Source organism: Vombatus ursinus, unplaced genomic scaffold (genome assembly GCF_900497805.2).
Source record: "Vombatus ursinus unplaced genomic scaffold, bare-nosed wombat genome assembly UNPS02014772.1, whole genome shotgun sequence".
Taxonomy (NCBI): domain Eukaryota; kingdom Metazoa; phylum Chordata; class Mammalia; order Diprotodontia; family Vombatidae; genus Vombatus; species Vombatus ursinus.
In genome coordinates this window covers 23,166,958-23,186,168 of record NW_020954550.1, presented here as the reverse complement: position 1 = coordinate 23,186,168, position 19,211 = coordinate 23,166,958, and the positions used below count along the sequence as shown (strand labels likewise).

Genomic DNA, 19,211 nt, shown 5'->3' with positions numbered 1-19,211 from the left:
AATTCAGGACTCTACTCATTGAATAACTCTCTATTTCCACTACAGCAATGCAAGGAATGCACGGAGCACACACTGGTATGTAACTGGGTGATAATGCAGTTTACAGCATGGTTACGAGGTATTCAGGGGGATAAAGCCTTTGTTTCCTGTGCTTACTTTGTACCCTTCTCCATGTCAACATTTCCTTGCCAAATACAGGTTCCCTACATGATATATCACTGTTCTCCAGAAACTCATGTCTGTGGAAATCTTAATATAGATTCCGTATGGGCAAGCTGATTCCCTTTTTTCCTTGAAGAAAAATCCCAAACTCCACCTGTCCCATAAAGCAATCTTACTACAATAGCTGCCTGACTCTGTCTGCCTCTATGGTTTTTATAGAATACACTTCAAAGATTTACAGGTTCATATTATCTTCGATTGTCCTCGCCTTGAGCAAGTGTTTCATGTTATAGGAATATGCTTGTTGAATCATAGCTACTATGGTGGTCAGACAGATCTTTTTTCCCCTTGAAACATTACACAAATGTCCTAACAGCCTGACTACAGTAGATCAAAATCTATAGTTACTATATCCTGCCCAAATGACGGGGTCAGAACACAGGGGCTAGGCTTTTAGAATGAGACACTGAAGGGCTGAGGTACAAAAGATAGCTGAACAATTGAAACCTAGAGCAGAAAGCAGTGGCCCCTGATACTCCTGCAAAGATCCATCCTGTATAATTTCTGGAGAAATTAAAAAATGCAAACAACCTGGACAGATTAACAGCACCAGGAGGTAACTAGCATGGTACACACAAGCACCACCTTTCACTACAAGGAGGCGTATTCCTTGAGCCAAACAAAGAAACAGTACACAGTCAACATCTGTTTCATATAACAGTTTGGCTGCTGAAAGAAGGAACCTTTAAAAATGGCTTAGCTGACAATCCTCAAAAATAATTCAATCACTAGTGCAAGGCTATCTTCCATGTGCTAAGGGCAAATGGACATGACTTGCATTTTTTTTCCTTAACAACAAAAGGAAAGATTTTCACCTCCTTTAAAGAAAGACCAAATAAAGTGCAAATAAAAATCTTAATGAAGCCCTTCCCTTCTAATTGATAAGCACTAGCAATGAATGGTGCTGCCTTTCTCACTCTCTCTCTCTCTCTCACACACACTCACACACACACACACACACACACACACACACACACACACCAGCTTCCAAAATGTCAACTGCCCAGACAACACCACCATGGAATAAATTGGGAAGGGAAAAAAAATCTCTGACATACCACAACAGAATATTAAAGAGTGGGAAATGGGCACCTAATAACACCAACTTACATTCTAATTTCAAGTTAAAGAGGAGGGAAAATGTAATGTCTATATTCATGTCAGTCAGATCATAAATTATAAAACAAAATTATCATCTCTTTAACTGAACTGTTCACATCTTAATTCATTATTGCAAACATGTTCCCAATCAAGCAAAAGGAAATCTATTTAGGAACAGATATAAATAAGAAGTAATAGCCAGCATATCTCTGAATGCTAACTGCTCAGTGCCAGGACAATGCCATAGTGTATACCATTGCTCTCAACTCAGCTATATACCAAATGCTTTACTTGCCTCTATACTGTGGTTAAATGCCAAAAAAGAGGAAGAAAGCAATTAAAAGGAAGTGTGAGAGAGGAGGGTTTTTTTTTTTTCAGGTGAAACCTGAAAACAGATGGAGAGGTGATAAGATGGAAAGAGACAGAAACATTTATTATTCACATGTATCAAGTACTAGAAATATTCTTGGTAGTAGTTAATTCAAAACAAAAGAATTCAACAAGGCTCCTGCCCAGTAGACTTGCCATGTAGACAGCTACGATGCAAATAAGGACAAACATGAAAGTAGACACTAGAGAGAAATGTGTAACTATGGGGAAGAAAAACTAATTAGTCGTTTTTGGTCTTGGTTATCTTTGGGGTTCTTTGATCATAGAAAGGAGTCTTACAGGGAAAACTGAAGGAAGAGAAATTCCTTGACTCATAAGAGTAGAAGTACCAGGTAGGTGTCAACAGATGAAAACAAGAATGGCAAGATGAGACAAATGAATGAAAGCAGTAGGAACTTGGGCTAGAACCAATAAGAACTTCCTAACAGAAAAAAAGCAAACCCCAGAAAGAGTTACCATTGAACATTACGAAATCTCAACAAATAGTGCCTACTTGGATAGATTTTTGCAGGCAGTATCAGGAAGTAAAGGGCTGTGCCAAAAGCACCATCTAGACCAAATGTAAATAATATATTAGCCAGAAGAAAAAAAAAAGTTGAGTTGGAAGACAAAGAGATGAAGAATTTTAGAGGAGCAAGAATAACAGAATATAAAATATGGGGCCAAAAATTTGAGTTCAAAAGCAGTTTTGAAGGAATATAAAGATGAAGGTATGGCTGGAGCAACAGGAGTATGGGATACCTAAAATAGATTTTAACAAAGGGACAAGATTGTGATTAATAAGTAACATGTTCATATATGTATGATAATAAATAATATACATCCCCAGAGGAAGAATACTGAAAACATAAATAATTATGGAACACTATATGTTCACATGTACACATACGTGTATACATACCAAAGGCATTTTAATAATGTCAACGTCATTTCTACTGCCCTGCTGGAATATAAAGTAGCCAGCCAGATGAAATCTTAAAAGAATCTTTGTCTAAAAACACAGAAGGTGGGGGCAGCTAGGTGGCGCAGTGGATACAGCATCAGCCCTGGAGTCAGGAGGACCTGAGTTCAAATTCAGCCTCAGACACATAACACTTACTGGCTGTGTGACCTTGGGCAAGTCACTTAACCCCACTGCCTATCCCCCCCCCAAAAAAAACAACAATACAAGCACAGAAGGGAAAATAGCATTTACATTTGTAGTTTATTTTAAAATCTGCTACTATATAAAAGCAGAAAATATCCATGAAACCAGACTGAAGAAAGGTAAACATAAACTAATCAGAGCCACCAAAAACCAATTTTAAAATAAGTGTTGAAGCCAGTACAAGTACTAGACTGAAACTAAGAGGGCAATTATTCAAAAAGATATATCCAATAAAGTTAGTTACTTCAAACTTTCCATCAATATGAAAATTGATTCCATATTTTAAATCATGTAGTTGTCACATAATTAGATGAGAACAGGACCTTACAAACACCATTAAAATAAGATATCATACAGGACACGTTAAGAATGTTTCATTTTTTTTGCAATAGGAAAATTAAGATTTCCTGAACTGATTACAGCATTATTTGACAGGTTACTTACATTAGATAAAGCCCTGGTTTGTATTTTAAAAGTTCTAAAACAGAGAAAAGAGTAGAAAAGAGCAAGAAAAACAGCCTATCCAGGAAATGTACTAATCCACCAAAGGTATCAATGGCAAAGATTTATGATTATAGATGGCTTGGCAGTACAGTGGATAAGAGTACTGGACCTGAGTTCTAATCTAGCCTTAGTCACTTACTAGCTGTGTGACACTGGAAAAGCCATTTAAACTGTTTGCCTCAATAGTCTCACCTGTAAAGTGAGGATGATAATAGCATTTACCTCCCAAGGTTCTTGTGAGGATAAGATGAGATAATAAATGTAAAGCACTCTGTAAAACTTTAAGTAACTATAGAAATGCTAGCAATGATGATGTTAAATGTTGATGATCAGAATAAATGCTATCCAACAGGCTTCAATCTAATAAAAACTATATGATAAACAAGAATAACTCCCCAAAATGATTCTTTGTAGTATTTAAAGCACAAAGTCCCTTTATAAAGGCTTTCATAATAATTTAACAATTCATTTAATAATTTCTATTCACAAACATATGCAATGATTAAAATAGGAAACTTAGAAGCATAGTGTGGTTTATTCCACAATTAGTTTGCTTGGTAGAGAACTAGACATTAGCAATAATATTCAGCAGTTTTCTTGAACAAGTTTCAGAACATTAATAAAGCAAACACTAAAAAATAGATTTTCAAGAAGAAAGTTAGTCAAAGATAAAGTGCTGAAATGGCAAGTTATTCTCACTCTAATTCTATATAATAAATTCCCAGAGATAAATCAGAATAAAGTTTCTAATAAGATATATAAATGATTTTAAAAGTTTTACCTCCAAGTTCTTTTACATTCAAGATGGCATTCTGGAATGGAACAGCTTTTATGCTAAAACCTGAAATTGGGGGGGAAACAGAAAACATTAGTAAATTGCATTCACAAAAAAATACATTCTATATTAGATTCTTTAATGAGGAAAGATTATCTGTATATCACTACTCAAACACACTACAAATCCACATTTTAATGTAAAATTCATATCACTAAAAATTACCTAAAACTTCATTTTATTTTTCTTTCAAATATAAATGCACATTATAGCAAAAATATAACATAGCCTTTCAAAAGACCTATGCTTTGCCCAAATTTGTTATTTAAATACACAGCTCTATGCCAAAGCAATTGAAGTCTGATACTCAAAAAATTCCTAAAAGTTCCTTGTAATCCACTAACATGTGTACATACATACAGTGGGATCAGAGAATCATTGACTTAGAGATAGTAGGTACCTTAGAGGTCGACAGCAGGCAAGTCAAATAATCAAGAATCAGAGAACAACAAATGAAATAAAACTATGTCCTTAAAACTAACTTTTTCCCCCTAGAATGATGGAGAATGCATCATTATCATACCTGTGAGTCACACATAGATAGACCGATAGATAGATAGATACAGATATATAAAAATCAAGGTTTTCTCATAATTATTCAGTATAAACTCAAGATAGTTTGGAAGGGAAGGGTCTATTTGTTGGGGGGATGAGGAAAAGTATAATAAATAAGATAGTGCCTGAGCATTACCTTAAGAATAGAGGGGGACTGTAGGAGGCAGATGTAAGGAAGGAGTGCATTCCAGGTTATAATATAATATACATGTATAATATGCATGCATATTTATACATAGGAAAGCATTTAATACAATAGCCATGCATTAATTATTAAAGATGTTATGCTCACATTTAAAAAATTGAATGTTATTTTGTTTTAACTATCTAAATACTTGTGATTTGAGGTCAGTGGGTGCACTCCTTTACTCTGCTTCCTGTCAAGACTGATCTACATAGTTTTATACCCTATCTTATATTTATTTGGTGATTGATAGTTTTTTTCCTAGTTACTTTGTGTTTATTTGTTTTGCAAACTTAACTAAATTTTAACATCTCAACAACAGCAACTGCTTACTTCTTTTATGTTCTAGCACATGGTAGGAGTCCCCTAAAATGCTTGTTGAAAGAAAAGTAACTAGAATCACACAAAGACCTTCATTTTTTGGAGGGTGCCAGGAGAAATAATAATGTAAAAATTGAAAATGACAAAGCAGTTGTGTTTGGAGTATGAAAATATAGGTAAGATAGCTTTGCTAATAATCTCTGAAACACATATCATTGTTACCTGTTAATGAAAGTTGAAATTGTAACAACCCATAGATAACATTATGTCTAATGATATGAGTACTAACTGAAGTTTTAGAGAGAAAGGTAAGAGAATAAGTGATGATATGGCTGATGTGCTAGCATACCTGCACCTACAGGCAAGCATCTCCAGGTGTGGGAAATCATGGAAAGCAAGTGCCAGTCACAGTATATCTGCTGGCACAGAAATTAGCCTGCAGGAAATCTGAAAGCCTAAATGTACCTACCTACCACACTACAGTGTTAGATGGAGTAACAAAATCATGACTGTGAAAGAATAAAAACAAAGAATGCCATGTAAATCTTTAGCATTCTACTTATTAAACTGAGGGCAGGAAAACCATAGATTTTCCTTAGAATTAAAACAAGCCTTTACTCTGAACATAGAACCATGGTACACATCAAATATGCATTCCAGTTAGTGTCAACCAACTCTAAATGTGCTTTTTTTCTAAGATGATGAAAATACTCAGGCCTGTTAAGAGGGGAACAGCCATTTCCTTTCACATTTTATCACAGAGTATCTCTTTTACTTGAAGCCATAATTATTGTTTGTACATCCTTTAGAAATATTGTATCATCATTATGAGTTCAAAATCCTTAAAATCTCATGCATATAAATTAAAAACAATAATGTAGAATAATGGAAATTAGTTAGGAAGTTGGAAGGAAACTAAGAAGGAAAGGAGGGGAAGAGAGAGGGAGGGAAGGGAAGGAAGAAGGGAGAGGGAGAGTGGGAGGGAAGGAAAAGAAAAAAGGGAGGGAGAGTAGGGGGAAAGAAAGGGAGAAGGGAAGTAGGGAGAGAGGGAAGTAAGCATTTGCTTTACCCCTACTATATGCCAGCCAATGTGCTAAACATTTTTACAAATATTATATCATTTGATTCTCACAACAACCGTGGAAGGTAAAATGTTATTACTATCCCCATTTAACAGTTGAGGAAACCTAGGGAAACAGAAGTGCCTTGCCCAGGATCACACAGATACCGTCTGGTGTTAGATTTGAACTCAATTCTTCCAAGACTCCATGCCCAGTGCTTTATCCGCTGCACCACCCAGTCCCTGATAATGCTGTCAAAACTTCTCATTCTAACGTCCCTAATTCAGTACTTTATACAACATGTAAAGTTTTCCACTCAATATATGTAAAGATTTTCTCCTCAAACAGAAAATCTGCAGCAAGATTTCTAATACTAAATTGTGCTCATTCTCCTCATTTGTAATTTATATAGCCCATGTGTGTCTATTGGCATTTTTGAAAACTTACTGTATATAGTAAGTAGACAATATACAAATGTTCCTAGCCACTCTTTCATCGTTTATTCATTCCAAATGCATCAATCAATAAATGAGACGAAAGCTAGACATCCTCGCCAAATACTTTATGCCACAAAGAAAGGCATCCATTTATAATTTGACTAAGGACAACCAATTAAAGTTTGTCCCTTTGTAAACTTTTTGAGACTTGGCCAAAAGGAAAAGAAATTAATATTAAATAAGGAAAAAAGTACAAGCCCAGTGGCAGACTGTGCTTATTGTCTGAGGATAAGTATAACTAAATATGGAGTGGTTCTTCACCAAAAATGTGTCTACTAAATGATTAATTTGGGGATTCATGGCAACTCAAGAAGCTGACAAAAATGCAAAATGGGCCCCTCCTACTTCCTCCATAGTGTCGGCACAATGGCATAAAAGGGGGCTGAAAATGCTAAGAATTATATAGTTCTTAGATCACTCATAAAGATCACATTAAATTGTCAGAAGCCTTAAGCAGTCATCTCTGTCTGAAAAACAAGACATATTACTACAGAAACTAAGCTACGTATCTAAGATAAATGAAATCAGAAAAGTTGTAATTAAAAAGAAGTCTCTCAGGGACAAAAATTAAGGAGTGAGTGGGGTTGTTCTCAATGACAACAAGAAACAACATTTTATAATATTCTTGATCCTATTGATTTGCAGTTCTGGCTTCCTCTTAGGGCCCCCATGCTGCTGCTGCTGCCACTGTGCCCTTCCAGCCAGACCTCTAGCTACCATCCTGAGGCCATGTCCATTTAGTGACGACTCACCGCATTGATCTGGTTCCAGCCATACCAGACCCTGTCTCACGCCACCATCTTCCTGCTGCTTCCAGAACAACATTTCATTCCCCCTGCCCCCCTCCCCTTCCATCTCTTGCTATGAGAAGAGTGAACAGATCAACACTACAATTGTTCTGGGAAGGTTGTGTCAATCAACTGTTTTATGATTCCATCCCTGTGATTCCACCTTACCCTGGCCATTACTCCTCTAAAATGTGTTCTGTCCTTTTTTTAGAACATAAGCTCCTTAAGAGCAGAAACTCTCTCTCTCCTTTGTATCTGTAACAATATCACTTGCCATAGTACCTGGAATATAGAAAGTATATACATTTTTTAATTCATTTTTTCTTTCATGAGTGTAAGCTGAATCCAACATGCCTTCATCCATTCATTCAAGAAACATTTATTAAGCACCCACTAGATGCAGAACACTGTGCTAGGTGCTGTGGGAATCATAGATTTAGAAAATACATTGTCCCTGCCTTCATGGAGCTTATAAGCAACTAGACACAAACATAACCATAATACTCCATATTACAATAACATTAGGAAACATATTTAAGAGTCGCAAAACAAAATAAAATGCTATATGGGGGTCAAAAGATTTTAAACCAGATGATTCTAGAGATTATCTCATTTAACCCCTTTAATTTGCAAAGGAGGAAACTAAAGTCCAGAAAAAATATAATTTTTTAGTCCAGGAAATACAGATAATACTTAGCAAAGTCAAAATTAGAACTGAGAGCCTCTGACTAGAAATGCAGTACTCTTTCCAATAAACAATGGTTTGAAGGAAAACTCATTACCAAATGGGATATTTTATGGTTTCAGTTATATCTGACTATTCATGATACCATTTGGAGTTTCTTGGCAAAAATACTGGAATGGTTTGCCATTTCCTTCTCCAGCTCATTTTACAGATGAGGAAATAAGGCAAACAGAATTAAGTGACTTGCCCAGGGACACACAGCTAGTGAGTGTCTGAGGCTGTATTTAAACACAGGAAAACGAGTCAGGCCCAGTACTCTATCCACTGTGCCAGCTAGCCGTCCAAATGGAGTGGTTAGGGAAATGTTACTAAAGGAGAGAGAATTTGAATTTGGCTTTAAAGATAGGTTTGAATTCGAAAGGGAACAAAGTAAATTGCAGACATGGAAAATAACATGAGCAAAGCACAGAGATAAGAGATCACAGTGCATGTCCAGGGAGACAACAATAGTTCAGTTTGACTGGCATTAAGCATGCCCAAAGGGGAATAATACAAGGCCAGAAAGGCAGGGTAGTGCAAGGTGATAAAAGGTAGCCAAAGGAATCTAAAATTTACTCAGTAGGCAAAAGAAAGCTACTTAAAATTCTTGACCAGAAGTAGTATACAACTAGGTTTATGTGTAAGAAAAGTTATCCTGAAAGTCAGGGAAATCAGTGATTATAAGTTAGCAACAATGGAGGCAGAAAGACCTATCAGAACACTACTGGTACAATCCACATGGATGGTAATGAAGACTTACCCAGGGTGGTGACAAAGAAAAAAGAGAAGGGTATGAATAGGGGAGTTGTGTGTGTGTGTGTGTGTGTGTGTGTGTGTGTGTGTGTGTGTGTGTGTGTGTGTGTTTAAAGCAAAGGTGTCTAATGAAATAGCACAGTAAAAACAAAAAAAGTAGCAATAGACCATTCTGGGCCATCCACACTCTCCCACAAATAGACACACCATTATAGTGAGAAGAATGGATCTTAAACACATAGGGATCTTACATGAGAAGAACACACATACAAAACCTGTAGTGGTGGGAACATATGCATTAAGAGGCAAAAATTTAAGAGACAATGAGGATACGGAATCACAGACTTGTAAAGTGAATGAACGGAGAAGGAAGGAGAGGAAAGAATCAAAGATAACACTGAATTAATCATTTAAAACAGGGATATCTAGGTGAGCAACATTTACACTGTGAGAAATAGTGAAGACAAAAGAGGTATCAGGTTTAGGGTTAAAGATAATAAGCTTGTTTTTGAACATATTGGATTTGAGTTTGGATTTGAGGTGGAACATCCAGGTAGATTTCCCCTACAGACAACTGGACATGGAGCTCTGCAGTGTGGCCAAGGCTGGAGTTAGAGATTTAGGCATCATCTGCATGGAATAAGCTAGGAATGAAAAATTGAGGGGAGGGAATGTGTGCTCTGCTCTCAATGTGCCTCTGCTCTCAATTTTGTCACTTATAGGAAAAAGGATGTTGGGTCAGGGAGATAGATGGAAATAATGGTTTGAGAGGCATAACTAGAAGACAGCACATCTCTGATGCAAAAAAAAAAGGGGAAGAGAGTATGAGGCTCGGAAAAAAGACTACTAGAAGGACTGATTCTCAAGTATCTGAAGGAAGGAAAGATACAAAAAGCAAAGAAAAAAAAATCACAGACATTGCCAGCACCCTTCTCCCAAGAAATGTGGGCAAGACAACATCAACAACTGCTGACTCGTATGTCTCTTTTCCTCCAGGAAGACCTCTGACTAAGTCTTACCTTTGATAATTATGAGCTACGTGATCCTGGGTAAGTCACTTAACCTCTCAACATACCAGGGAATTCTATAAACCGCTAGATGAGTTGCCCAACTGTATCAGTAGAGGAAATTTCCAAACCATGAGTTTCTTGTATTGATGAAATCACAAGATCAGACTCCATCACATCTCAAAAGAAAGAGAGAATAACTTACACATGCATCAAAGGTATCCTTGTTTGTCTTACCTATTCACATAGAATGCTTATTTTCTAAACTATACCATGAAATTAGACAGACAAATTGTAGAGCTTGTCTAATACAATATATCAACAACATTTGCTGACCTATGACTATTAACCTTATCCCAAAAGGAAATAAGGTTAGACGGGCACTACCTGTTCCTAGGAATGTTAGCTGACAGCTCTTTTTTATTAGTGTCTCCCTTTCCAGATGCTGACCAATCATTCTTTTAATAATGCATTCAAGAATTTTTCTAGTAATAACAAGTTAAACTTGGGTATAAAATTTACTAACTCTACTTCTCTTTTTTCAAAACTGAAATTTCCCAATCTCCAAAATCTTCAAAAAACAGACAACAGCCCTTAAATCATATAAATCATCCTAGTAACACCTGATTTAGAGTCCTTTAATGTTTGCAAAGTGCTTTAAATATCTTCTTATACGATCCCTGTGAAGTAGGTAATAAAGTTATTACTATTCCTATTTAACAAATGGGGACACTGAGGCTCAGAGAGGTTACACGACTTTCTTTTGATAACAGAGTTAGCAAGGGGCAGAGGTGGGATTTGAGCTTAGTTCTCTCTTAATCTTAAATCCAACAAACCGTACCATGAGTCTACCTCCTTAATGGAATCCACAGCAATGGAAAAGAAATTGGCCTAACCATTCACAACAGAAAAAAGGACATGATGGTCACATTTTACCAAGACTATAACATGGAGTGCACCTTGCCAAGCATTCATTTCCCCCCTCACCAAGCCTCCTACTTTTACATCTCTCAGCACTCATATCTAGCTCAGTTCGATGGCCATTGCCCTATAATCCTGTGACTACATATCTGCAAAGTCAGGAACAGATCTCTCATTTTCCACACTGTTCCTATGGAATTCATTTCCCCCTTCTGAGGTCATTTTATTAAATGTTGTATTTTCAAGGATCCAGTTCATCACTCAATCATAAATCTATAAGCATATATAAAATGACCTACACAGTGAGCAGCTAAGTAGCACAGTAGATTGAGTGCCGAACCTGGAGTTAGAAAACCATGAGAAAAAAATCTGGCCTCAGACACTTACTGTGTGACCCTGGACAAGTCACTTACACTCTGTTTGCCTCAGTTTCTTCATTCATAAAATAGAGATAATAATAATACCTACCTCCCAGAATTGATGTGAGGATCAAATAAGACATTCATAAAGCACTTTGCAAACTTTAAAGCACTGTATAAATACTAGCTATTATTAGTACTGTTATTATTATTCATAGAGTGCCTACTCTGTGCTCGGTACTAGAAATACAAACGTAAAGTTAAATCATCCCTACTCTCAAGGAACTAACATTTTATTGGAGGAGCTAATAGATATAAGATATGTAGACAAAAGTGTATGTGGAATTCAAAATAAACACAAGGTCAAGCCAGAATTATTATTATTGCTGATACTACTACTACTATTATTGCTTACTGCACATGGAAACTATATTCAATCAAGTTCAAATGAAGTCACATTCTGGAAGAGTCCTTCCCTAAGCAGAAGGAACTTTTGAATGAAGTCTAGTTTACCGTAATGCTTTTTGTTTGTAGCTTAAGAGATAATTGTTTTCTTTGGAGAATATTTGCTTATATAAACTGGCTTGTTAAAAATAACATCAGGTCCTTTTCTTGCTTTTCTTCTAACTTCTGCAAAAGGTTGAATCTCCCTCCCCTTGCTCCCAACACACACACAGAGTAAGATAATAATAGCTTCCATCAAGGTTTTTTCTCAGGACATTCATTAATATCCAAAATGACCAAACATCAGGTAATATGAGAACTTAACAGGAATATATGAAAACACCTCCAGCACACAGAAAGCAGGCTACTGAGAGTACTGAAAATGTAACCAGGCAGAATTACGTCAACAACCAATTATAAGTGTGGAAAAGATTGTCCATGATCTTTCGAGATGCTGTCCAATCATTCTTTTAATAATACATTCAATAATTTTTCTAGTAATAACAAGTCAAATTCATGTGCTCCTGTGCGTTGACCAATTGGCACTAGGAAAAGACTATTCACAACCACTTCTTAGAAGGTCCCTAATTCTTGAAGATTTGAGTTCTAATTGGCCCAAAAAAATTAAGACAATTAGATGGATTTTCTATAGAAAATACATAGGAAAATATGAATCAAGATGAGAAGGCAAAGAGGGGTTCTGATTTGTGTTTCTGGAGGGAGTAGATGAAATAATAGATCCACCAGTGTATCAAAATAAAGAAACAAAGGACAAAGCATCAGAGGTTCAGGTGCATATTGGTTGGTTAGTGAAACACCACTGTCTGTCTAAAGTCTCTGCTGGTAAAGAAACAAGCATGGCATGCTTTCCTATTTACTCCATTGATGCAAAAACAAAACAAAACAAAACATGGTAGTCAAAGCCAACTCTCCCTTTTATGGCCAACTCTGCCTCTCACATCTGCCTGAGTGCCAACAGGTTGACTAGGAAAACCCAAAGAGACTCAGAGAAACCATTAAATGATTCTACCTGGTAAAGCCAATTTGCCTACAAACTGCTGTATACTATGAGACTATTTGTTATTCTAGGACTTCCTTTATCCCCCATCCAGGAAAGAAGGAAGTATCAGTCCAGTTACTCTCTGAAGTAATATACTAACAAATTAATTTCATACAACCATATACACAAAAAGCAAGAATCCAGAAATCTGATCTGTGATATGAGAATCTGATTTGCCTCTTGCCGTTCAAAAGAGTATCTTAGCTTCCTGCTGTTTAGAAGGCAACATGAGATTGGGGTAGGAGCATGGAGCGGGAGGAGATGAAAGAATGAGAGGGATAGAATATTTCAAAGAATACTAAATTGGGAGCCAATTAACTAATAGCTGGCATTTATATAATGCTTTAAGGTTGACAACATGTTTTATATACATTATCTCATTTAATCTTTGCAAATAATTCTATGGGATAGGTATAATTATGATCCCCATTTTAGAGATGAAGAAAAAGAGGCTGAGAGAGGTTACATGGCTTACCCAGAGTCATACAGCTAGAAAGAGCCTGAGGTAGAATTGAAACTCAAGTCTTCCATACTTTAAGTCCAACATTCAATCCACTGTGCCACCTATAGCTGCTTGTATTATAATCATTTAGTCAAAATTATTATAATAACTCAAGATGCCAATTCAAAGAGTTCCTGGAACTTCTGTTTTCCTTACAGGAAAGAGGAAACCCTGGAAGAAGCAGTCTCTTACAATATATACCAGTTTATGCATAAATAAGGTAGAAGGGTTCTCTGGGTCTACTTATGTTTTCCCTACTTAATAGATATTTAGGAATTCAGACAAGAAAGACAAAATAGATCACAAAAGGTAAAACTAGACTTACTTCACCTATATTTGTTTTGTTGTTATTGTTGCTGTCAAAACTGGTTTCAAATCTCACCTCTGATACTTTTTGTACGACCACGGACAAGTCACTTAAACTCTCTGTGCCTCACTTCCCTTATCTGTAAAAATGATAATAGTACCTGCATTACCTATTGCACAGGGTTGCATAGAGGATCAACAGGGTATATAAAGTGCTTTGCAACAATAAATCATAATGTAAATATCAGTTACAGTGCATTTTATGTTCTCATATTTTTCAATGGAATTCAGATACACATGGGCCCAGAATGGGTTGCCATATTATTCCAATATACTTAATGTTCTACAGACTGTTGTGCAGAGATGTATAAAATACCTTTCTTCATAACTGAAAATACTAGAATATATAAGCTTCTTTTTAAATTGCCATTCTTGTTATTGTTCTTCTGTTTTATTTTATATTCAATCAAATTCAGATAGAAACTGTCCTGAGAAAAACTGATACACTATTGTTCTTTTATGTTTTGTTAAGTAGACTACAGTTCATGACTGAGTCATTTGATTGACACCTTGTTATTCATAGATTTTTGGCTGAATTCACGTCAATGTTTTTCACGTATAGCCCTTTGATTCTGTTCCTGGGTCAATCTTGTGTCAATTTTCTAGGTTCCTTACACTTGCAGTTACAATGTTATTCTCTTACAATATAGTGATTCTCTTACAATATAGTGATGTCTGCTTGTTGCCACAATATTTCAGTATGTTTTTCACCATTTTATCATGGGCTCTAATAACATCTATCAATCCTCTCCTTCCTTTTTGACAAGGAAGGGTTAATCTTCTATGGTTACCTTAGAGTAGTAGGCCCAGTGGTTCATTAGCATTGTGCCGGCTTTTTAAGGAAATTTTTCAAATCTGTTACAGTTGATTTTACAATTCCAAAGCTGAACAATGACAGATTTTGTATAAATGTCAATTGCTTTGATCATGAGCTTCACAATTAGCTTTGATTTCAGGCTATCAATAAGTCTTTCAAGGTATTCAGCTATAGTCTTCTTCAAATATTTATGCCAGATGTGTCTTTCCAAGAGAAGGTCAAGGTGTCTGTGATCTCTGGCTTCTAGTTCAAAGACTTGTCTGTCTCTCCTTTCCATACACTAATGATTTTACAAGGATTGATTCCAAAATTACATTCTGATATCATTATAGAAAGATTTCATGAGATGAGGGAACTATTTAAAGTGTTTTTCAGTGAAGTCATATAGTTTGTTGCGATCTATGAACATCACTTAATAAGATGTTTTGTATTGATTCTCTCACTGATCTGGAAGCCAAGTTTACATCTACTTAGAAGAGATGATAATGTATTTAATGTTAGGTGGAACCAAAATGAGTTTAAACAATCTTTGTGAAAAATGTCAGTTTTTTTATGAATTGATCTTGACATTATTATGTGACGATCAATTTAAATAGAGAACAATTTTCCACATAAACAGTTTGTCAAGTACTCTAGCATTCTGACTATATTTGGGTCTGTTTTATTTTCAACAGATGAATTAGCCATGAGTGCAGAACTGAGTCAAAGGCTTTGCAATGATGAACAAAGGCAACATAAATGGTATGGTGATTTGGGGCAGCTTATTCAATATTTACCAAATTAATAATGTATTTCCATTAGTGAGACCTTTTGGAAGATTCTTTTGGTACGATTTTTATGTGTTTAAAGGTGGTTGTTTTCTTTTACTGGATACAAACTATGGATGACTTATAATCAAGTACATTAACACTGAATTAGTCCATATTTGGATACAACACCAATCTTTTGGTAATAGATACGTGATGCCATCTGAGAAAGGTGGGCTCATTGCCATTCCCCAACTGATATGTGTCCTCTTACTTTCCAGTTCTTTGCTATTAGAAAAAGAGTTATTTCAGCTATATTATGGGATAATTGACTTTGATAGACTTGGCTCTTCACAGCAATGCAAGAATCTAACTCCAAAAGCCTCAAGATGGAAATTGCTATCCACACCCAGAAAAAGAAAGAATCTGAATGCAGATGGAAGCATACTATTTGCTGTCTTTTTCCTTTGTTGTTTTGTTTTATTGCTTCATTCTCATGGTTCCTCCCATTAGTTCTAATTGTTCTTTACATCATGACTAATGTGAAAATATGCTTAACATGAACATAGATGTAGAGCCTATATTGGATTGTACACCAACGGGAGGGGGGAGGAAGTGAAAGGGGGAGAAAATTTAAAACCCAAAATCTTATGAAAGTGAATGTTGAAAGCTAAAAATAAATTTTTTTAAAAAAAGAAAAAGTTACTTTAAGTATTTTTGTATATATAGAATGTTTTCCTCTTTCTTTAATCTCTTGGGAGTATAGATCAAATAGTGGTATCAGTGGATCAAAGTTAGGTAATTTTTTGGGCATTGTTCCTAATTACTTTCTACAATAGCTATGCCAAGTCATAGTTGCACCAATAGCTCATTGTGCTGTTTTCCCTCAGTCTCTCCAACCTATGCTATTATCCTTTTTATGTCAATGTTGACAATCTGATAGTCATAAGGTAGATCTCCAGAGTTGTTTTAATTTGCATTACTTTAATTATTATTTATTTAGAACATTTTATATGGTTATTGGTAACTAGGATTTCTTCCCATGAGAATTGTCTGGTCATATCTTTTGACCATTTATCAACCAAACAAATGGCTCTTATTCTTATAAATTTGAAGGAGTTCCATATATCTTTCAGCAATGAGACTTTTATCAGAGAAACTTGATGCTAAGATTTTCCCCCCAATAAACTGTTTCCTTTCTCATTTTAGCTGTATTGGATGTTTGTGGAAAACACTTTTAATCTGAAATAATTAAAATTTGCCATTTTATTTTCTAAAACGTTTTTTATCCTTTGTTGGTCTTAAATGCTTCCTTGTACATAAATCCAAACAACAATTTCTTCCTTTTTTCTCTAATTTATGCAGTGACCTTTTACACATAAATTTCACATATCCTTTTGGAATTTATCTTGGTATATGGTATGAAGTGTTGGTCTAAACCCAATTTCTGCCAAAATGCTGTTGAGTTTTCCTAGTAATTCCTAGCAATATTGAATCCTTTCCCCAGTAGGACAGGTCTTTGAGTTTATCAAACAACAATCCATCAAGTTCATTTGCTCTGGTATGCTATGTATCTAACTTGTTCCACTGAGCACACTCTCTTTAACATGTACAAAGTCATTTTAATGACTACTTCTTGGAAGCATAGTTTGATATCTTTTCCATAACTAGGATCCCTTCCTTCCCACTTCTGTCATTATTTCCCTTGAATTTCCCAACATCTTTTGCTCCACCAGCTAAATTTCTTTTTTTTTTTCTCTAGTTTTTATATAGTAATCCTTTGGTAGTTTGATTGGTAAGTCACTGGATAAGAAAATTAATTTAGGTAGTGTTTTTATTACAATAATTCTTAAAATATCTCTCCTTTACCTGCTTCCCAGGTCAGTTTTTTTTTTACTTCTTTTTTTTTGGTGAGGTATTCAGGGCTGAGTGACTTGCCCAGTGTCACACAGGTACACAGGTAGTAAATGTCAAATGTCTGAGGCTGGATTTGAACTCAGGTCCTCCTGACTCCAAGCCTGGAGCTCTATCCACTGTGCCACCTAGCTGGCCCTTTTTATTTCATTTTTCAACTCTTACATCATTTCTTCTGGTTAGTCACAGTCCTTTTGGAAAAGATTTTTTTTCCTTTGACACTTCATACTTCTTATGGCATTATTCTTCCCTTCTAAGTTTGATTTTGGGGCATCTCTGAATAGAATATAATTCTTTATAATGGTTTCTATCATTTAGTTTTTTCTTCTTTTCAGTCTTAGTTCCTAATCTGGGGCTTTGTGACAGAGCCAGATTCAGCATAGTCTTGAACTGGCTCAGGCACTCAACTAGCATTTATCAAGTGCTTTCCATGAGCCAAGATCCATACTATATGGAAATAAAAGAAGGGAAGAAAAGGTTGCTGAGCTGACTTCCTGCTCCTGAGATCAGGTGCCCCTACATCTTTGACGTTCAGAGCACTAAATCTTCGGGGCCTCTATTGGCATATCAGAACACAGTGCTAAGAAATGCACTATCCTATGATGTCTTGGTCTGAGTATTGTCTTGTCCATACTTCTTGCTGCTTTTCCTGGTTGTTTCCAGGGTCTATCCTTCAGGTTCCCAACCATTCCATCAGAACCCTACTGTCTTGCTGTCTCAGGACTGGTTACACATGACTCTGACAAGTCTCTGGTTGTTTGGGGAGATTTGTTTGTCTCTGCTGACATTGGCTTTAATGCTAGCCCGCTTTCCTATTGCTCACAAGCTCCTGTCTGATATCTTTGGCAGTTCTGAGGTTGATGAAGTCTCTCATCGGATTTCTAGATCATTACTCAATCTGATACAACGACATGTCTTGTTTTGTTTTTGTTTTCTGAAATGCATGTGGGAGAGCTTATCTGTCTGCTCCCACTCAAGCAATCATCTTGGCTCACAAACTATTCAAGTTGCCTATTCCGTGTACTAATTAGATATTGCTACAATCTTCGAGTGCCTTTTTGTAGATCTTCAACAGACCTCTCAAGTCACTTCTGCTATGGTGGTATTGGATGCCTATACTTAGTCATTATTCACTGATGGCTTCACCTTTCCTCCAATGGTTCTTATAACAACTGTGGTCATGTATACTGTTTTGAACAGGACCTGAAATGTTTTTACATTGTCAAATACCATGTGAAAATATATTCATGTATATGTGAAAATATATTCAAAATAGATTCAGAATACACTAACTTTTTGTAATTATTGTTTTGGTATATTTGTTCTGCTAGCTGCATTCATGTGATAAAATTGAAGAAAGGGGTTTTCAGAATCCAAATCTACATGTGCCTATCTCCTCTTTCATACCATTTGAGTCACCATTGCTATTTTTGCCATATGTTTCATCATTAAGCAAAATGTGTGGAGTTTGCATTGAGCAGAGATTTTCAATAACCCTGAGGTTCTTTAACTCCTCCCTCTTCAGATTTTAGCAGTTACTTAATTTCATCTCTTATTTCACCTAATCTAGATTTAGGTATAGTTATATCTTACAATATAACCTTTGTTGAAGATGAGTAGTATGTCGTTGTGTGACCTGCAATGGAAGGTACTGTTGACAAAAATCAGTATGAAGCCCTCCTTCATGTAAGATCTCTTTCCAATTTTGTTGTGACAGTGTATAATCAAATATTTCAAAGTGTTCACATCTTCAGTCTATTTCATGGACTTGACTGCTTTAGCAATGAATACTATGTGTACTGAAACATTTCTAGCAGATAGGGTCAGGTATTTATTCCTCATTTATTACAGTGTATCTTGCCTTCCCCTAGTACCAGATCATACCACCTGCTTTACCATCTTTGAAGTTTTCAACGCCAGTCTACAAACCTGTGCCATCATAATAATTCTTGAGATTCACAAAAGTAGTTCATCAGACTGGCTATGTAAGCTA

At 35.9% G+C, this 19,211-nt stretch overlaps 1 protein-coding gene across 9 annotated transcripts in view; it reads right to left on the bottom strand.

The window, feature by feature from the left end:
* Positions 1-19,211, bottom strand: part of ARL15 (ADP ribosylation factor like GTPase 15) — a 483,734-nt gene that overhangs the window by 298,832 nt on the left and 165,691 nt on the right. For all 9 annotated transcript variants that reach the window (XM_027863576.1, XM_027863578.1, XM_027863579.1 and 6 more), the window contains one exon: positions 4,146-4,205. In XM_027863576.1, coding sequence (XP_027719377.1) covers positions 4,146-4,205 — 60 coding nt within the window. The remainder of the gene's footprint in view (positions 1-4,145; positions 4,206-19,211) is intronic.